At 37.3% G+C, this 20,301-nt stretch overlaps 2 protein-coding genes across 2 annotated transcripts; both read left to right on the top strand.

The window, feature by feature from the left end:
* The first annotated feature begins 1,409 nt into the window (after positions 1-1,409).
* Positions 1,410-4,012, top strand: LOC115929289. Its single transcript, XM_030997999.1, has 3 exons — positions 1,410-2,376; positions 3,011-3,298; positions 3,897-4,012. The coding sequence occupies exons 1-3, from the start codon at positions 1,470-1,472 to the stop codon at positions 4,010-4,012; spliced, it is 1,311 nt and encodes a 436-aa protein (XP_030853859.1). The 5' UTR covers positions 1,410-1,469.
* Positions 4,013-5,131: 1,119 nt separating this feature from the next.
* Positions 5,132-6,955, top strand: LOC115929035. Its single transcript, XM_030997099.1, has 2 exons — positions 5,132-5,329; positions 5,654-6,955. The coding sequence occupies exons 1-2, from the start codon at positions 5,146-5,148 to the stop codon at positions 6,019-6,021; spliced, it is 552 nt and encodes a 183-aa protein (XP_030852959.1). The 5' UTR covers positions 5,132-5,145; the 3' UTR covers positions 6,022-6,955.
* The last annotated feature ends 13,346 nt before the right edge of the window (positions 6,956-20,301 follow it).

The raw sequence follows: 20,301 nt of genomic DNA, 5'->3' as shown, positions 1-20,301 counted from the left end.
CTTCCTGGATTGAGATTAGCAACATTATTACATATTGCACATAAATTATAATGCTAATTAGATGATTATGCTAATATGGCTTAAAAGTAAAAAGAAAAGTCGCTATATTCCTGAAACCCCTACACCGGTTTAGTCAATGGGCGAGTGGGACCGGGCTCTCTCTCTCTCAAATCTCCATCCATCTATCCCTGCTCTATCTCTCCTCTCTCTCTCTCTCTCTCTCTCTCCATCTATCTCTATCCATCTTTCACCCGCTTGATCTCTCCTCTATCTCTCCTCTATTTATCCTCATTAACCATCCATCTATCCCCGCTCTACCTCTCCTCTATCTTCATCCATCTATCTTTAAAATATCTCTCCTCTATCTCTCCTCTCTCTCTCTCTCTCTCTCTCTCTCTCCATCTATATCCAATTATCCATCCATCTATCCCCGCTCTATCTCTCATTTTCCCCTGCTCTATCTCTCCTCTATCTCTCATTTATATCTCCTCTCTCTCCAACCATCTCTCTACCCTATTTCTCATACCGGGGGAAATAGATAAAAGGGGAGGAGGCAGAGAGGGAGTGCAGAGAAAGAAAAAGGAAAGAGAAAGGGAAAGAGAGAATTAGAAGAAAGAGAGGGAGAGACAGAAGGGTTATATTGAGAGGGTAGGAGAAAGAGAGAGTGAGAGAAAGAAAGGGGGAGAGTGAGAGAGATAAGAGAAGGGGAAAACCTAGAAAGTTTGAAAGAGAGAGAGGGCTAGAGAGAGATATATAAACATAACATTTCAAAAATTGGGGAAAAAGCCTGGAATTAAGAATACTTCGCCATACCTCCACTCAGAAAATGTCGATCGTGGTCATGAGCGCGAGCAAGTGTTACGGTGTTGGTATATTCTACGGTGTAAAGCGCACGTGCGGAGCAGTGCTCTGAGCTGGGTGCAACTTTAAAAAGCGCCCACTCCTGACGAAATACGAATAACCGTGTTTTTCGATAAACCTTGTTTTTCGATAAACCTTGTTTATCGTCGATAAACCTTGTTTATCGAGGGAAACTGTGTTTATCAGTCGATGTACAGAGTTTCTAACGATAAACAAGGTTTTTCGCTCGATAAACCTTGTTTTTCGTCGATAAACCTTGTTTATCGAGGGAAACTGTGTTTATCAGTCGATATACAGAGTTTCTAACGATAAACAAGGTTTTTCGCTCGATAAACCTTGTTTTTCGTCGATAAACCTTGTTTATCGGCGATAAACAATGTTTTTCGGGGTTATTGGGCATATGGCGCGCCATACGCGTGTATGAAATGCGTACTCCCCACCGATTCACCTTCCTTCAGGCTCTGTTTCCGTACGTGTATATTATGGTGTACTAGTAATATGTGAGCGCGCACGGATCATGTAGAGAACAGTCCAGGCAGTGGACTACGTTCAGTGTAATATGTATAGGTATAGGGTATTATTACTCAAAACTGAATGAAGCTGCCACCATGGACGCACAGCAAAACCTGACGGAAGAGCAAAAGGCGATGGTTGAAGCTTATTGCCATGGGATCGATGAATTTCTTGTAAGTTTCAAAGAAAGTCGAAAATTAGAGGCTTTTACCCTTATCGATGATTGTAACATTCTCGACAAGATCTACCCTCTGAAAACTGGGGACGCAAAATCTGCCATTATCAAATACTTGGTCTCTTATGATGAAATATTTGAGATATTTACGTTGGTTTGGAAGAGTCTTGTACATGAAAACATCCCCTATTTCCTCGACTCAGAGACGTTGTTGGGATTGGCGGTTAGTATTACCAATCTAATAGATTGTTCGGACGAGTTCGCCTATGCCTTTGGCGAGAAGGGTCTTCTTACTATGGTCATTCGAGATCTCCAGACGAATCTAGGCGACGGACACATCCATCACGTACTGAACATCATCTACAACTGCTGTAGGAGAATACCCGAGAACAGAGTCATGTGTCGAGAGTTCGTTGTTACCCTCCAGGAGTATTCACAATCGAAGAACTCTGAGATTCAGGCCCATGCCTTCTTGGCGCTTTCCTTCATCGTCGACAAATCAGAAATTCATAAGATATCCCTAAATGAACCGTGTCTGAAATTCCTCTTGCTGGCTCTTAAGTCGGCCATGAGTGAACCAGATGGCAGGTCTCGGGTCGGCAGTTACTCGACACTCGAGGTCCTCCAAGGACTCAACCAGCTGGCCATCAACGACTGCAACAAGCTTCTCATCGTAAAACTTGGTGGGATAGACGTCCTGGAGCGAATCCTGATGGAAGAAGGATCTAACGACGAAGAAAAGCTTTGGGCTGCCCGAGGAATATGGCAACTGGCTTTCAAAGAAGAGAACAAAGTCAATATACATCAGCGTTCAAAACTCCTTAAAAGTAAGTGGGTGCTTATAATCTTAACAAATATATGACAAATGCTACGTACGGCAACAGTTGCTCCCTACTCTATTTATTACAATAACCGATTTCTTAACTTCAGTCCTAGACTGAACAATAAACCTCGCCATAAACGAAAACCTGGCTGCATTTACACTGCAACCAAATAACGTCGATTTTTTTCTTCTTCTTTCTTCACATTTTGGTGTTTCGCCACAGTTGTTGCAAAAACTACCGGCAATATTTTTAATGGCAATCAGTCTATCAAAATAATTAGCGTGGCTTTAAAACATATTTTTAAGATACAACTACAATCCAAGATATAAATAAACGTCATCGTTTACTCACTATCCCCAATCTCCCACAAGACACAAACACACACACTCTCATCTTTCTTTCTCTTTCTTACTTGTCGTGTTATGCTTCTGTTTTCCATAGCTGTTCGTCATTTTGTTTGCGGTCTCTGTATTGTATAAAAAGAGAGGACTTGGCACCATATCAACCGCATGTCTACATCGACGAGTAATCTCAAGAAAAGTGGTTATGTCTACACGACAATAAATGATTCATACATTCTTAATGTCAACTATTTAAAAATATTTGATTATTTTGTTTCCTACATTCTTATCGATAGCACTGAAGAAGATTAGAGAAACGACTGAGAATTGTGATGTCAAGGACGCCTGCTCGGGTGCACTCTTCGTCATCAATGACGTGTTTGACATCGATGAAGAGTTCAAAGGTCACACCCCTACACGTGGAGATCGTGGTCCAAGTTCGGTGAAGAGGGAGGATTCGCCTGGTCATGTGGAGGGTCATATCATGATTAGCTACCAGCATGCAAGCCAGGAGCGAATGCTGCAAGTCAAGCGCCATCTGGAAGAATCTGAATACAACGTATGGATGGATGTGGACAAAATGAGTAGGAATGATCATATAATCTTCCTCATTTGATCATTATCCATTCTTCTTTTTGCACCGTTGTTTGTTTGTTTCTTTCATTTATTCTCCCTCGTTGACGAACTATTCTTTTCATTAATCAATTCTCATTTGACCACTATCACTTTCTTTCATTCTCCTTTCTTTCATTCACCTCTTTTTATTTTATTTTTCTAGTTCAGTTTTGTAGCGTGGGTCTATATAACCATTAAATTAAGGAATGATGGCAGTGATGTCAGGGAAGGGGAGGTACGGCGGACTTATTACATGCAGGTAGGTGAAATTCAAGAAAACAAGAACTTTATATGAAAGGGGACGGTTTGGGGGATGAACCATCTTCATTTCGTGTTCTTACTCTTTCCTTTCATCATGAGATGGGCATAAAAATAATAATACAAAAAACGATGCTTATAAAGCGCTTACCTCCGAAGTCATTGTCACCCAAGTTATTGTATCTCTGCCACTGCATGTTAACATGTTATTTCATTTTTATATTAAATAAACCACATGTCTGTCTTTTCCCTCTTCGTTTTGTAGGCCTACACATAATCCTCTTTCATGTCTTTCGTATTTAATAACAGAAGGCGATATACTGGATTCCATGGCCAAGGCAGTCCAGGGAGCTTCGGTCGTACTGGTTTGCATGAGTCATAAATTCAAAGAAAGTCAAAACTGTCGTACAGGTGAGAACAAATAAAACACACATTTAACGGTTAGTGGCGAAGCGTAGGTCCAGCCATGGAGGGGCACCCTTTTTTATACTCATGCCTCAGTGACACCTTTGCGTATCTGGCTTGCGTATAAGCCAGTTCACGGTTGCAGTCTGAGCATGAGCAGATAAAGGTCATTGCAGAACAAATTGTGAAATACACGGAGACAAAATACTGGATACGTGTTTATGAAAGTTATGTAATCATTATTCATTTATGCACTCCATGATACTCAGGTGGAAGTATTCTTTGAAAAGGGGAAACAAAGGCTATTTATGTAGCACCTCCATCGCTGTAGGAGTGATTATTTCAAAATGTACAAAGTGGGACCTCTTCATGTTTGAAGATCTGTGGATATTCAGGGTCATTGCAGTAATGTGCTAACCGTGAACTGGTCTATTGCTGTGTATTCATGGCAAGCCGTTTAAAATTAGTTCCTATTTCTTCATGTCAAGAAATGAATTCTTGATTTCAAGAAATTATTTTCTGTTATAAGGCAATGATAATACTTGGTATCAAGAAATAGGAATAAGTGTTAAACGGCTTGCCATAAATACGCAGCATTACGCAAGCCAAATACGCAAATGTGTGACTGAGCAATAAGGAACGGAAGGGGGCATCAGACCAACTAGGAGGATACATTTCAGAAGAGAAAGGCCATCGAATATTGGAAGGGGTTTGGGTCGTCAGTATCATCATCTCTTCATGTTACTTCCTATAGAGGCCATCTTTTCCTTTTTCTTTCTCTTTCTTCATCTTTTCTTTTTGCTATTTGGAAAGGGATAAACTTTTTTCGTTCGTTACTAGAGAACAGGCGTGGTTCTGTAAGAATTATTTAGGATGTGGTCTTCGAGAAGGGGGAGGGGGCTTCATGGGTTCTTGAATTCGTTTTCTACGTGTGCCTCACTCAAAGTCATTCTTAATGAAGAAAAATGTGTGGGAAGCTTGAAAAAGATGGGGGTGAGCTTGAGCCTCCCAAGTCCCCCCTCCCAATCTGGATCCCCCACTTAGATATTCCTGTACTTTACCTTGACTGTGCTGTTTCTTTTGTTTGATGTTATACGTGTATCTATCAGAAGCGACTTACGCCTTCACCCTAAAGAAAGACATAATTCCCCTGATGCTTCAAGATCAATTCACACCAGAGGACTGGCTCGGTGCCCTCATGGGAATGAAGAAGTATTACCCTATGTTTTCAGACGATCGCATGAAACAGTGCCTACCCGATCTGGTCTCTGAGCTAAGCGATAGAGGCAAACGTGAGAAACTAGATCTGGTCGTGCCGTTGCTTGATCAGGTCACAGGTAAGCCTTCTTTTGGAACTCTTCTGTATGCGTCCTACCCGCAGTGTGTTTTTCCATACAGTTTCTGTAAACAAAATGCACTAGAAAATGAATATGTACATCCGATATACAAATATCTTTCTTTCTTTGCAGAAAGAGAATGGTCTAAGAATATTCTAATTGATTGACGAAACATTTAAACACTGATTTTCGTCCCCATCTATAATAAAAACTTGTCTAAATCACATGAGTGAAAGGGATTCCGCATGAGTTCCTCTAGTATGCCCTAACCTATAAAATTATATAACTCTTCACGACTGTATCTTACTCCTATCATGCCTGTAGGTGCAAGCAATCCAACAGCCCATGCTCAAAGGCAAGGGGGTGGAACAGCGGAAGATGACGTAGACTGCAGTGGAGGAATCAAAGATGACAAACCAACAGGCAATGAAGACGGGGGGAATTCCCGCCCACAGAAAGCGGTAGATCTTGTCACATGGGATGAAGAAGAAGCGGGAGAATGGCTGAGATCGCATGGCGTTGATACGAGCAAGGATAGTTTCAAGAAAGTAGATGGCACCCGCTTGAAGCAGATCAAGCAGCTGCTAAATCTGGCTCCAGAATTTTGCCTGACGTCTCTGAAAGAAGAATTCGGTCTTGGCATATGGGACGTCCTCTCGCTAGTAGATGCGTTGAAGAAGCTCTCAATTTGAAGAATTTAAGCAAATAGGAAATATAAATGCTGAAAGGATTACAATGGGAGCGGCGCGAACACCGTCACAAACTTCAAAATGATTTTCAAAGCAACGAAAACAGAGACAGAAATAACGTTTAAAATACCGTCTGTTGAAATTATTCGTTCGTCTGAACATTAATCAGTAAGAACTTGATGAGCAATTCGTTGAACTACTGAGTTGGTATGAGAGGAATTATCCCCGCGTAGAAAAGAAGAAAAAAAGAGAGGCGTCAACATAGAATATCGTCAATATTACAGGAAGCACACTTTGGATACTAGCAAATAACCGGTTTTCATGATTATAAATAGAAAAAAGGGGGAATTTTAGCCATCAATATCAACACGTATGTAAATGGTTTTAAAAATCTAGATATCCCACGTAAAAAGTGAGAACGCGTCCTTTTAAAACTGAAAACTACTGGCATCGGCCGGGAATCGAACTCTATCGCTTGCGTAACAGGCAGGCATTCCTCCACTGAACCACCGATGTTTACGTTGGATAGTTTTATTTCTGTCAATTCATTTTGTTACCTCTTTAAATGCTGGAAACACTTATTATTGTGTGTAACTTACCTTTTCATAGAGAATACGGAGGCAGGAAGATGGAGGTTTACCTTCTATGCCAACGAATAAAACAGAATGCTTTAAACATAGCCCCCTAGTGTCTTCATTAATAGCATGGAATCAATTTGACAGATCATTGAAGAAAAACAAGGCCCCCTCTGTGAGCACTTTTAAATACATGTTCAAACACTCTTGTAATGTCCGTTCCCAATAAAAGAGAATGCCGAGGGGTTTCTTTTCCGTTTCGCCGTGATTGATTTTAAATTCTTAATTCTCATTGTATTCCAACGTATTTATCATTGGTTTATGATGCGTTTACAATAAAATACAGCTGTATGCCCAGTACTTATATCCATCCTCGTACTTGATGGACCTTGCTTCATAGATCTCATAATTTAGGATGGCATGAAACTTTTCAAATTGAATGAATGACATCATTCACTATCAGCATGAAAGATATTGGTATGTTAAATTGTTCACTATAGTTTGTATATTCAAATGCTATATTAATTCCAATCAACGTTTGTTACTATTACATGTACTTTGTAGATATGCTTTGTAAATATGTATATTGCGATTATGATATCTGGAGTTTGGACTATTTTGAGCCAAAATTGTCTTTCTCCTGTCTTATACAGTAATGATTATAGTTCAATCACCTGATAACTAATTACCGTCTATATATGTAATACGATAGTATCATTAAGAGGACATTTAATAATTTGCCTCACGGAAGACCACCCGTATAGGTGAACATAAGCTACCCTGTACAAATATCAGAAATAAATGAATAAATAAGAAAATACTTTCAACTAATGTAAAATTAGTGGTTTAGATTTGCTAATACAGTGGGAATTGTGTAAAATAAAAAAAATAGAGAATACAGTGTGAAATATTCTATTGATTGTAACAGAAAGAAGGAATGTTATATAGAATATAAGAAAACCTATATAGAATCATTATATACAAATATGTGTCAAGATTATGAATACAATGCATGTTATATATTTAGTGTAAGATTTTAAAAGAATTGTATGAAATGGGATACATTTATCGGCTGATCGAGCCAGTAAAATGTCTGGGGATATATCTAAGTAAAAATAAATAATAAAGTTGTGGCTTAAAATTGGGATAGGAAAGTTATCTTAGATATGTGGGGAAAATGTAATTCATTACGGTGAAAATACAAATATGTAATTTTTAAATATCTATTAATTAATTTGTCTTTCATGTTTTATATACACAAAAGAGAAAATGTAATTTTTCATACATATTCCAAATTTAAGCAAAGGAAATATTGTGGAGGGCAGAGGTTAAAATTGATAGGCCTAACTCTGGAAAAAAGGAAATTATGTTACGTACAATTGAGTTTGTGATATAAGTATAGTTCATCTGTTTTTTTCTTTGTTATCATTATAATTGATTTACTTTGTATCTTGGTCATAGTTGAGATATGTAAATATGCACTTTGTTACAAATATTGACAATAAAATATTATTGAATAATAGTAAACTACTTTTGATAACCATACATTGCATTTTAAGTTATGGGAACAAATTGGGATTTTTAAAGTAAAACATATATTTGATCAAGGGCATTGGAACGATGTGGATATCATGTGTCCAAAATATAAGTTCCCAAAACTGTTTTGTTTTCTTCAACTTTTCAAAGGTGAAGAAAGCCTTTCCAAAAGTGTGGGATGATTACCTACGTATTGGTTTGTTACAATTACGTCACTCTAAATGCATACAAATATCAATGGGTGGTGATATTGATATTTTAAAGATCTACTAATTTTTTGTGCAGAAAAAAAAGGAAAAGTTTATTGTTTAGCAATGCCCTTCAATTTTAATTGGAATCTAGTATTGATTTTTTTAAGTTTAATGCTATACGTGATAACTTACTTTACTTTACTTTAATCCATCGATGTTGGTAGGACAGAGCCTGTTCATCGATCGTTTGAATTCCTTTGCATCAATACTTCTGTTTGTTGTGGTTTCGTGTCGAGGTGTGTGTGTGGAGGGTGGAATAGTTCTGCATTCTTCTTCTAGTTACTTTCAAAGTCATATACTGAAGGTGATTTCTTCCAATAGTTATCGAGTTTGTTTTTGAAGGCATTTACAGATGGGGCATTAACTACTTCTTCAGATAGGCTATTCCATGTGTCCACTACTCTATTCGAGAAAAAGAATTTCCTGATGTCGAGATGTGCAAATGTCTTCTCTAGTTTCAGAGTATGGCCTCGTGTTCTGTGTTCCTTGCATAAATGTAGTAGGTTTATCTGAGTGGTGTATAAGCCATGGATAACAGAATCAAACAATTTAATTTTAAACTTTTGCATATGTTTTTACCGTCAAAATGTAATTGATATAAATGGAAATTTCAAAATGATTATGTATGTGAAGATTGTAATACCATTGAAACATCACGCCATACGATGCTTTGGAGAAATCAAAATATGCAGCTTTTAAAAATATATTAATTACTTTTGCTTCTTATGTTTTATATACACAAAAGAGAAAATGTAATTTTACAAACATATTCTAAATGTCTTTAAAGGAAAATGTTATGGAGGGCAGATGTTGAAAAGTATCACCTCTGGAAAAAAATATGTAAATTAGGCCTATGTGAAAAAAAAAAAGAAAAAAAAAAAAAAGGGTTTTGTGATATAATTGATTGTGTTTTATGTAAATATTATTCAATGATTAAATGATTGGGAACAAAGTATTACGGTAAAATTTTGTTTTAAAGCTTTTAGTTGTGTCACAAATTACTTATGTGGCGACTGCTATTCAAATACTACATAATGTTTTTGTTTTTTTTAATCAGAAAGGGGTGACGCAAAGGTGTCCTCTCTCTCCTTTTTTAGTAGTATTAACTTAGGGGATAAAACAAAACGAAGGTTTATGTGGTATAAAAAATTTCAGGTCAAGGAAATGTGGACAGTAGAAACAAAAATTATAATGTTTTGCGGACGATACTATACTATTGTTTTTTTGTTATTCCTTACGGTCAGCAGATATTGTTATGAGGGAGCTTACTTGGTACTATGTCCCATTTGCAGCCAACATCAAATTCTGTAGAACTTTGCAGGAATTATGAAAATGTCACGTATGTCCTATCTGTAAAATGTATATGTTAGCAGTGTCCTATTATTCAAATTATGCAAGGAAACCCATTTACTTTCTAGACTTCACTGTCAGACACTAATGAGTGACTGACTGACTTTTTTTTAAAACCTTTGGTAATAACATACATAAAATGAGCTGTAAAGGTACATGAACTTTTGTCTACATCAAATAACTACTTCTTGTAATGACCAAAATTAAACTGATTGAATCTTTGCGCAGCTCAACACGTACGACTATTCGGTACAAGGGTCTGACAATAAGACTATTACTAAAATGATTGCACTCATTTAAGTCGATTCGACAACTATCGTTCGTTAGTGTTCCACTAAAAGACATTTTCAAGCCCTCTCGTTTTGAGGGAATTTCTAAATCAGTATTATCTTACAAATGCCGTTGGAATTTTACCTTTACACTTTTTTGGCCTGTAAATGGAACATAGTACCCTTAAGTATTTGTTCTGGTATTACTATTGACTGCGAACAATTTGAAATCATATATTTAATGCAAGACCTAAAAAATGGAATGGAATGGGATACATTTATTGGCTGAGCCAGTAAAATGTCTGGGTATTAATGTAGGTAAAAATATATAAAAAGTGAGGCCATACATTGGGATGGTGAAATTAAAAAAGCTAAAGTTATCTTCGATATGTGAAGTATGTCTAATTCAACATATTACGCTGAAAATCAAAATATGTAATTTTGTTTCATCTGTTAATTAATTTAGCTTCTTATGTTTTATGCACACAACAGAGAAAATGTAATTTTGCAAACATATTCGAATTTATTTAAAGGAAATATTAAGGAGGGCAAATGTTGAAAAGTATTATCTTTGGAAATAGAATGTTAATTATGTTTAAAAAATTGTATAATTCATTTTGTGATATGAGTATAATTGATGTGTTTTTGTAAACATTATGAGTGAGTGTTTTTATGTAAATATTATTCAATTAATAAATGATGGGGGAAAAATTACGGTAAAACTTTGATATTAAAGCTTTTAGTTGTGTCACAAATTACATGTGTGGTGACTGCTATTCCAATACCACATAATGTTGGTTGTAAAAACATAAGATGATGTTTACATCTTTTTTAATGGGGGTCTAAGAAATAGAAAATAAAAAGAAATGTATATTTGAATACATTTCTGAAGAGGGTTTAGGAATGGTTTGTGTACAGGCAAAGGTCGATTCTGTGCGACTTTCTTGGATAAGAAGTTATTCTGACGATGAGAAAGCTACATGGAAAATTGTATTTTCCTATTGGTTAAATAGGGTAAAGTGGAATTCCATTGGTGTTTCAGTTAAATTGTAATAGCAGAGAGATGGGGAAACTATGTTAAATGTCTAGGATACCCCAATTTTACTTCGATTTACTTTGTACCTTGGTCATACTTGAGATATGTAAATAAACACTTGGTTACAAATATGAATAATTAAAAAATATTATAGAATATAAGTTTTTAAAAAATTGATACCCAGGTATTGCATTTTAGGTATGGGAACAAAGATTGGGATTGTTAAAGTAAAACATATTTTTTGTCAAGGACATTGGAACGATCCGGATTTCATGTGTCAAAAATACAAGTTTCCAAAACTTTTGTTTATTTTTAACTTTTAAACGATGCAGAAAGCCTTTCAAAAATTGTGGGTTGACGTTATGGTTTGTATCAAACACATTACTCTAATTTTCAACAAACATCAACTGGTGATGATATTACTATTGTAAATATGAAGGCTAAACAGTTCTCTTTATTCTTTGTGCAGAAAAAAACAAGAAGAGTCTTCTGACAACAATCTTTGACACAAACGATTGGCACTCCCCTCCCATTTTAATTGGAATCCAGTATCTATGTGACACGTTGGATATATAATTTTTTTAGTAATTGGATATGATATAGGCAAGTTAGATAATAACTTGGTAAATAATTTGACTAATTTTGCTGAAGATGTTTTTTAACTGATTTGAAGTATGAATTCATGAAACATTTGAATTGTAAAACAGGTTAATGAAAAACATTTGATAAATCTGCTAAAATAAGGTTTTAATTTCATATGTATATCTATTATTATGAACGTTGCAGATATGTGAAATAGAGTTCCCTGAACAAATCAACTAATATAAAGACACAGTGGAAGGTGAGGCAAGATGTTTATACAAACTCTGTTAAACGTCAGTAAATAAGAAGAAATCACTAAATCGTTTTTCAGACAATTTGGTCTTGTCTCATACCCAGCTCTATAAAAAATGTTGGGTAAAAAGAAGCAGCTCAATATGAGAGTAATTGTCTTGTAACTGGGGAGGGGGCAATTTATTGCTCAACTTTAGTACTGATTTGCCAAATAAACGACCCGCACTTACAAACTAGACTAAAAATCATTTATTTCTTTTTGTTAACCTGCACTTTCCCAATTTGACAAGATAATGCAATTCTTCTGGATGCTTCAAAGATAAATAGAACAATATCCTGAATGACCATTAAACAAAATCAACATAATATCAAGCAATTGTTGTTGTTTTTCTTCCTGTTGTAGTTGTTATATGATGTACAATGAGAAGAAAGAAAATGATGTTCAATGATTGTACAATGCGATTTGGAGCTTTTGCAAATACATGTAGGTCAAAATTCAAATGTGTCAACCATGGTCTGACGATCACTGGCGTACTGGTGGGGGGTTTGAGGGGGGGCGGCTAGCGCCCCCAAATAAAATTGAACCATGACCAAGGAAAGAAAGGAAAGAGCAGAGAAGAAAGAAAAAGAAAATAGAAAAAGAGGAAGGAGAGGAAAGAAAGGAAAAGAAAGAAAAGAAAGAAAAGGAGAAAAGGAAAAAAACGAGAAAAGGAAACAAAAGAAACGGGGGTGAAAGAGAGGAGAGAGAGGGGGTGGTAAGAGCCTAAGAGAAGAGGGGTGGGAGTAAGAGAGCAAAGAGGATGTTGGGTGGAGTCGCCACGTCGAGGGAGCAAGAAAGATACGCATAAATAATTATGTTGCTGTGTCGGTTTTCTTGCTCGATCCTCGTGTACTATATTAATGCAGAAGTTTGAAGTCGGTGAGATGTTTAATGTCGGTCGGCCGACAATTTTTTTTCTGCCTACGAACTGTGACTTTTTATCAGACAAAAAAAAACATTTTTGAAAATTCAGACAATGATTAAGAGTCGGTACAACGAATCGTCTTCTTTCTCTGATAATTTAATGAAACGTGAAAGCTTCCGCGCTTTGCACGTGAGGGGGGGAACTGAATTCAGACAAGGATTCAGTGTCTAAAACAGTACAACGAATCGTCTTCTTTCTCTTATAATTTGATGAAATGTCAAAGCTTCCGCGCTTCGAGCGGGAGAGGAAACTGAATTTAGACAAAGATTAAGAGTAGAATTCAGTAAAACGGATCATCATCTTTCTCTAATGATTTAATAAAATGTCAAAGCTTCCGCGCTTTGCGGGGGAGGGGGAACTGAATTCAGACAAGGATTAAGAGTCGAAAACAGTGAAAACGTCAAAGTTTCCGCGCTTCGCAAGGGTGGGGGAAACTCAATTCAGACAAGGATTGAGAGTAATATTTTAATGAAACGCATCGTTTTATTTCCCTAATAATTTAATGACACGTCAGAGCTTCCGCGCTACACGCGGGAGGGGGAAGTGAATTCAGCCAAGGACTAAGAGTATTATTTAAATGACGCGTTAAAGCTTCCGCGCATCACGCGGGAGTGGGAAAACTGAATTCAGACAAGGACACGATACAACGAATCGTCTTCTTTCTCTAATAATTTAATGAAACGTGAAAGCTTCCGCGTTTCGCGCGGGATTTGCGAAAACGAATTCAGACAAGGATTAAGAGTAATAATTAATTGAAACGTCAAAACTTCCGCGCTTCGCGCGAGGGGGGGGGGGCTGAATTCAGACAAGAAATAAGAGTCAAGAACGGTACAATGAATCGTCTTCTTCCTCTAATAATTAATGAAACGTCATAGCTTCCGGCTTCGCGCGGGAGGGGCGAAACAAGAATTAAGAGTCGAGAACGGTACAACGGATCGTCTTCTTTCTCTAACAATTTAATGAAGTATCAAAGCTTCCACGCACGAGAGGGGAAAACTGAAAATAACTTAGCTCCTGGCCCCTGGTTTACAGGGTTAAATTTGTAGACATTGGGACATTGGCATTAATATATTTGTCGGTAATTGGTAACTTGTTTTGTAGGTAATCGGTGGCCTCTACACCCTTCCCCTCTCCCACTGAAAAAGATCTAGCGACGTGACACCCCTCATAACAACACAGTTTACACACTCGAGATAATTTTTGCAAGTACAACTGGTGAAGTACCGGACCACCGTCTTTGTGCATTGTGCGGCAGCGAAGCATATACAATGTCTCACGACGTGACAGATCACTTTTCTCTAACTTCTAACCAATCAAAAGGCCTCGTTTTTTCCGGGAAGTGCCGGTGGACATTAATGCGCCAAATGTGGTTCTCAAATTGCAAAAGATCCCTACTCTTGGAGGGGGTAGGAGAAAGCAGATTTTACGTCATAATTACTCCAGGAAGTGTCTTAAAATGCGTCTAATGTGGTTCCAAAATTGCAAATGCTTCCTACCCACCCCCGCTTGGTCGCTCCGCTCCCTCGCCACTAAAGCCTCGCTCTGTCGCTTCATTGTTCTACATAATATATTTCACCCCATGCCATATTGTGCCCCCCGTAAGAAATTCCTGGATCCGCCACTGATGCCCATACCGCTAGAGCTTCGGGGGCTCTGCCCCTTGAACCCCGCCGGGGCTTTGCCCCTAGACCCCATTTTGAAAAACGTTCAGTGGGGCCTGCATGTTAGAGTGGGGTGATGCGGATTTTTGTCAGCCCTCCCAAACGATTTTGCTCATTACGCCACTGCTGACGATTATTGTGGTCGAACTTTTGCAAAATGTTGTTTTCGTTGATAACCGTAAACAAAACTATAGTGTACTTGGATCGGCCGGGAATCAAACCCGGGTAGCCTGCGTGACAGGTGAGCATGCTACCACTGAACCACTGATGCTTGCGTTTTAATGAATTGGTATACAGAGACGAGCGGAATTGTCTAACGTCAATCAATTCTACAAAGCAATTCATTTTACACACCTTAGACTAACCGCATTGGGCATGTCAAAAAAAATGCCATCAGTAAACAATTTTATCACTATCCAGGCTTACTTGAAAATTCCATAATATACATTACTTTAGGTCACATATGTCATACTTTACATCAGGCTGGGGATCATAATATAGACGAATATGTTCACCGGATGGCACACTTAGTTGGCCCAAATTCATCTATTTTAGAATAAAACAACAACAAGAACACAGGGATATAAATAGTCAGGTGGCTTAGCGTCAAATTTATCGATTATCGTTACTTGCCGGATAAAAACACCATTTTTGGTACAAGGCTCCCTTAGAACCTACTAAACGATTAACGATATAAGGCTAGGAGCCCCCGACAAAAAATCAAGTTAAAGGTGTGGGGGGGGGGGCGGGGCGTCTTTTTGGATCCCCAAATAATTGTATAACATTGATTTGTTGTTGTACAAATGCTATTTTTAGTAAGGGCTTCCTTAGGACCTACTGAACGATATTAGGAAGGGAGCCCCCAGCAAAAATATCACATAAGGGTGTGGGGCGGGGGCGAGGCCTCGTAGCCCCCAAATAATTTAGAAGGTAATATAACATTTATTTGTTGTTGTACAAATGCCATTTTTGGTACAGAGCATCCTTAGGATCTACTGAACGATATTAGCGTAAGAGCCCCCGGCAAGAATATCATATAAGGGTGTGGGGCGGGAGCGTCGCTTCGTAGCCCCCAAATAATTTAGAATCCTAGCCTAATATCGTTTAGTAGGTCCTAAGGGAGCCCTGTGATAAAAAAATGGTGCTTTTATCCGGCAAGTAACGATAATTCATTAAAGCCACCTGACTAAGAGGCTACCTGGTGAAAACTTTAAAATTCAAATTCAAATTTAAAAATAGCATCCAATCGACCTGAAGCACTTAATTAATAACGGAAAATGAGGGGAAAAAATGCTGGACCCTATTTCACTTGTTTCGTATAAAGAATACTGGGAATCTCGCTCAACAAGCCTAGCTTTTCTGAGATTCCCTTTTTTCCCCTCTCAGTTAAATCAAACAATATAGAGTATTTTGTCTTATTCTCAAACTTAAATGTACTCTGTAAACTTATTTGATTACGAACATACTTGTCAGTATTTCGTTACTTGTATAATTAATTTGTTCTATTATATTATAGTATGGTTTATATATGTCATTTAATTTTTGGATATTTGAGGGGAAATAAATCAAATCAAATCAAAAAATCAAATAGAAATGAATGTTTTACTGCATGTACGGGATTAGAAATGTAGCCGTTTTTCATTTTTGGCTTAGTATTAAGACTTTAAAATGTATGAACAAATTATGTTAACAAATTCTAGCAGCGGACATTAAAAAGGTCTTATTTGAGCGCATATCAACCAATGTCCAGCACAAACCTAAACATTTGGCGCATATAACGTCTAGAGTATATAGAAGGGGGTGGGGTTAATACATTCGTTGCTAATTCCCATTTGCTTTAAAAGTGCTGAAACTCATATGAAATGTAGATCATTATATACCTCATCGAATACGGGGTGCAGAAATTCTAGCAGCCGACATTAAAAATCTTTTATTTGAGCGCATATCATCAGATGTCCAGAATAAATATAATCGTTAATAGCGAATAACGTGGAGAGTATATCGGTGAATTGGGTTTTGGCCTTTATCACATTCGCCGCTAGTTCCCACTGAATTTAAATGTGCTTAAACTCACATGAAATGTGGATTATTATATACTTCATCGAATACGGGGTGCACAAATTCTAGCAGCGGACATTAAAAAGGTCTTATTTGAGCGCATATCAACCAATGTCTAGTAAAAACCTAAACATTTGGCGCATATAACGTCTAGAGTATATAGATGGGGGTGGGGTTAATACATTCGTTGCTAATTCCCATTTGCTTTAAATGTGCTGAAACTCATGTGAAATGTAGATTATTATATACCTCATCGAATACGGGGTGCAGAAATTCTAGCAGCCGACATTAAAAAGGTCTTATTTGAGCGCATATCAACCGATGTCCAGGATAAATATAATTGTTAATAGCGAATAACGTGGAGAGTATATCGGTGAACGGGGTTTTGGCCTCTATCACATTCGCCGCTATTTCCCCCTGAATTTAAATGTGCTTAAACCCACATGAAATGTAGATTATTATATACTTCATCGAATACGGGGTGCACAAATTCTAGCAGCGGACATTAAAAAGGTCTTCTTTGAGCGCATATCAACCAATGGCTAGTACAAACCCAAACATTTTGCGCATATAACGTCTAGAGTATATAGAAGGGGGTGGGGTTAATACATTCGTTGCTAATTCCCATTTGCTTTAAATGTGCTGAAACTCATATGGAATATAGATCATTATGTACCTCATCGAATACGGGGAGCACAAAATCTAGCAGCCGACATTAAAAAGGTCTTCTTTGAGCACATATCAACCAATGTCCAGAAGAAACCTAAACGTATAGCGCATATAACGTCTAGAGTATATAGAAGGTGGTGGGGGTTAATACATTCGCCGCTAATTCCCATTTGCTTTAAATGTACTTAAACTCAATTGAAATGTAGATTATTATATCCCTCATCGAATACGGGGTGCAGAAATTCTAGCAGCCGACATTAAAAAGGTCTTATTTGAGCGCATATCAACCGATGTCCAGGATAAATATAATTGTTAATAGCGAATAACGTGGAGAGTATATCGGTGAATTGGGTTTTGGCCTTTATCACATTCGCCGCTAGTTCCCACTGAATTTAAATGTGCTTAAACTCACATGAAATGTGGATTATTATATACTTCATCGAATACGGGGTGCACAAATTCTAGCAGCGGACATTAAAAAGGTCTTCTTTGAGCGCATATCAACCAATGTCTAGTACAAACCCAAACATTTTGCGCATATAACCTTTAGAGTATATAGAAGGGGGTGGGGTTAATACATTCGTTGCTAATTCCCATTTGCTTTAAATGTGCTGAAACTCATATGGAATATAGATCATTATGTACCTCATCGAATACGGGGTGCAAAAAATCTAGCAGCCGACATTAAAAATATTTTATTTGAGCGCATATCAACCAAGGTCCAGAACAAATATTTTAGTTATTAGCGAATAACGTGGGCAGAATATCGGTGAATGGGGTTTTGGCATCTAATACATTCGCCGCTAGATCCAAATAGCTTTAAATGTGCTTAAACTCACATGAAATGTAGATTATTATATACTTTATCGAATACGGGGTGCAAAAATTCTAGCAGCCGACATTAAAAAGGTCTTCTTTGAGCGCAATATCAACCAATGTCCAGAACAAACCTAAACGTATAGCACATATAACGTCTGGAGTATATAGAAGGGGGTGGGGTTAATACATTCGTTGCTAATTCCCATTAGCTTTCAATGTGCTGAAACTCATATGAAATGTAGATCATTATATACCTCATCGAATACGGGGTGCACATATTCTAGCAGCCGACATTAAAAAGGTCTTATTTGAGCGCGTATCAACCAATGTCCAGAACAAACCTCAACGTTTGGCGCATATAACGTCTAGAGTATATAGAAGGGGGTGGGGTTTATTTATTATTTATTTATTTTGTTTTATTTACCCAGGGTAACCCCATCAGTGAGTAAAACACTGTTATACTCGGGGGCCCTGCAATAGTACAACACAAATTACAAACATGTAAATGAATACAGAACAACAAATATTACTAAGACATCAGACCTGCACGAAATATTAAACTTTTAAGAAAAAAAGAAGAAGAAAAAGAAAGAAAAAAAAAAACCTATAAGGCTCCCACAATGCCTCCGCTTGCCGGAACCAACTGGACCCGAGGCACTACCTCCGAACACTACTCTCCCTCGCCACCCCATAATGAATTTTTATTTTTTTTGTTTGTTTGTTGATGTGTTTGTGTTTATACCAAACCATCTACTGATTTCTAATTCTCCAATATGAGGTAACAAAGGACTGCCTAGAAACAGCGCCCCGAATACCACTATCCAGCCGATTCCAGAGAACGGAAGCACAATGGGAAAAGGCTTTTTTACCAGCCTGTGTGCGGACAAGTGGCACCACAACACCATTGTGCACTGCATTTCTTGTCCGGTGTGAATGTATACTTTCTGAACGTACAAAAAGTTCAATGAGGTAAACTGGTGCTTCCCCGCGGAGTACACTGTGCACTGTTTTGCATTTATGGAATTGCCACCTTTCTTCAATTGAAACCCATTTTAATTTGTTATATGCCTGTTCAATGGGAGTAGAATAATTGACTTTTAAGATCAACCGGGCCATTTTCTTGTGTTGTCTTATCAAACCGTCTTTCAAATATTGTGCACATGTGGACCATGAATTGCTACAGTAGTCAAAGTAAGGTAATATAAGTGAGTTAGCTAAGACTTTAGAGCTGTCAACCGTGAGGTATTTTCGGAGTCTACCAAAGAGTGCAAGTCGGGAACCAATCTTTTTCATTGTTTCTTCAATATGTTTTTGCCAGGTTAATGTCTCATCCATCCAAACCCCAAGATATTTATAGGTGTTAACTCTTTCCAGCTCATGGTTGTCAACAGCCAGATTTATATCACCACATTTTGTAAGTTTCCTATGGGAGCCAAAAACCATATATTGAGTTTTTGATAAATTCAACCTGAGATGATTTTGTGTCAGCCATTTATTGACTATCTCAAGCTCCTTATTCAGTACAGATTCGTTGCTAATTTCCCATTTGCTTTAAATGTGCTGAAACTCATATGAAATGTAGATCATTATATACCTCATCGAATACGGGGTGCAGAAATTCTAGCAGCCGACATTAAAAATGTTTTATTTGAGCGCATATCAACCGATGTCCAGAATAAATATTTTGGTTTAATAGCGAATAACGTGGAGAGTATATCGGTGAACGGGGTTTTGGCCTCTAATACATTCGCCGCTAGTTCCCACTGAATTTAAATGTGGGCAATACCGTGTGAGAAAGAGGAAAATCACCAAATTTTTAATTTGATCCAACTTCAATAATTTAACATTTTCCATGTGGTCAAGAAATCACTTGTGACGGAACTTAAAACCGTTTTGAAATATCTTTTACGGTTTTTCTGAAAAATTTATTTGAAGTCGGGGCTATTTTGGGGGCCACAATTACATGATCATGATTTAATTTCTTAAAATTGAGGGGAGCAATTATTTAAAACTTATTCCTCTATATTTATTCCTAATTGAACAACATCACAAATAGGAATCAAGATTTGTAAATTATTTTCAAAAAATGAAAAAAGTTTTTGTGTGAGAGATTTTTCAATTTTACCCTTAAAATGGCGTAATTCCGTTACCAAAATTTGAAAGAAGTTTTACTCACAAAGTTATTTCTTACTTTTTTTTTGGAAGTTGCAAATTCTCTTCCTTTATCTACCTACCAACAGCCCTAAACATTAATTTCAGA

This window comes from Strongylocentrotus purpuratus, unplaced genomic scaffold (genome assembly GCF_000002235.5).
Source record: "Strongylocentrotus purpuratus isolate Spur 01 unplaced genomic scaffold, Spur_5.0 spur5_scaffold_4, whole genome shotgun sequence".
NCBI classification, from domain to species: Eukaryota; Metazoa; Echinodermata; class Echinoidea; order Camarodonta; family Strongylocentrotidae; genus Strongylocentrotus; species Strongylocentrotus purpuratus.
This window is presented reverse-complemented; position numbering and strand designations above follow the sequence as displayed.

Bases quoted from the DNA above. Each gene is read 5' to 3' on its own strand.
- LOC115929289 (XM_030997999.1), top strand. From the start codon at position 1,470: ATGGACGCACAGCAAAACCTGACGGAAGAGCAAAAGGCGATGGTTGAA. The intron at 2,377-3,010 runs GTAAGTGGGTGC...TCTTATCGATAG, and splicing joins GCGTTCAAAACTCCTTAAAA to CACTGAAGAAGATTAGAGAA. The intron at 3,299-3,896 runs GTAGGAATGATC...ATTTAATAACAG, and splicing joins GATGGATGTGGACAAAATGA to AAGGCGATATACTGGATTCC.
- LOC115929035 (XM_030997099.1), top strand. From the start codon at position 5,146: ATGCTTCAAGATCAATTCACACCAGAGGACTGGCTCGGTGCCCTCATG. The intron at 5,330-5,653 runs GTAAGCCTTCTT...TCATGCCTGTAG, and splicing joins GTTGCTTGATCAGGTCACAG to GTGCAAGCAATCCAACAGCC.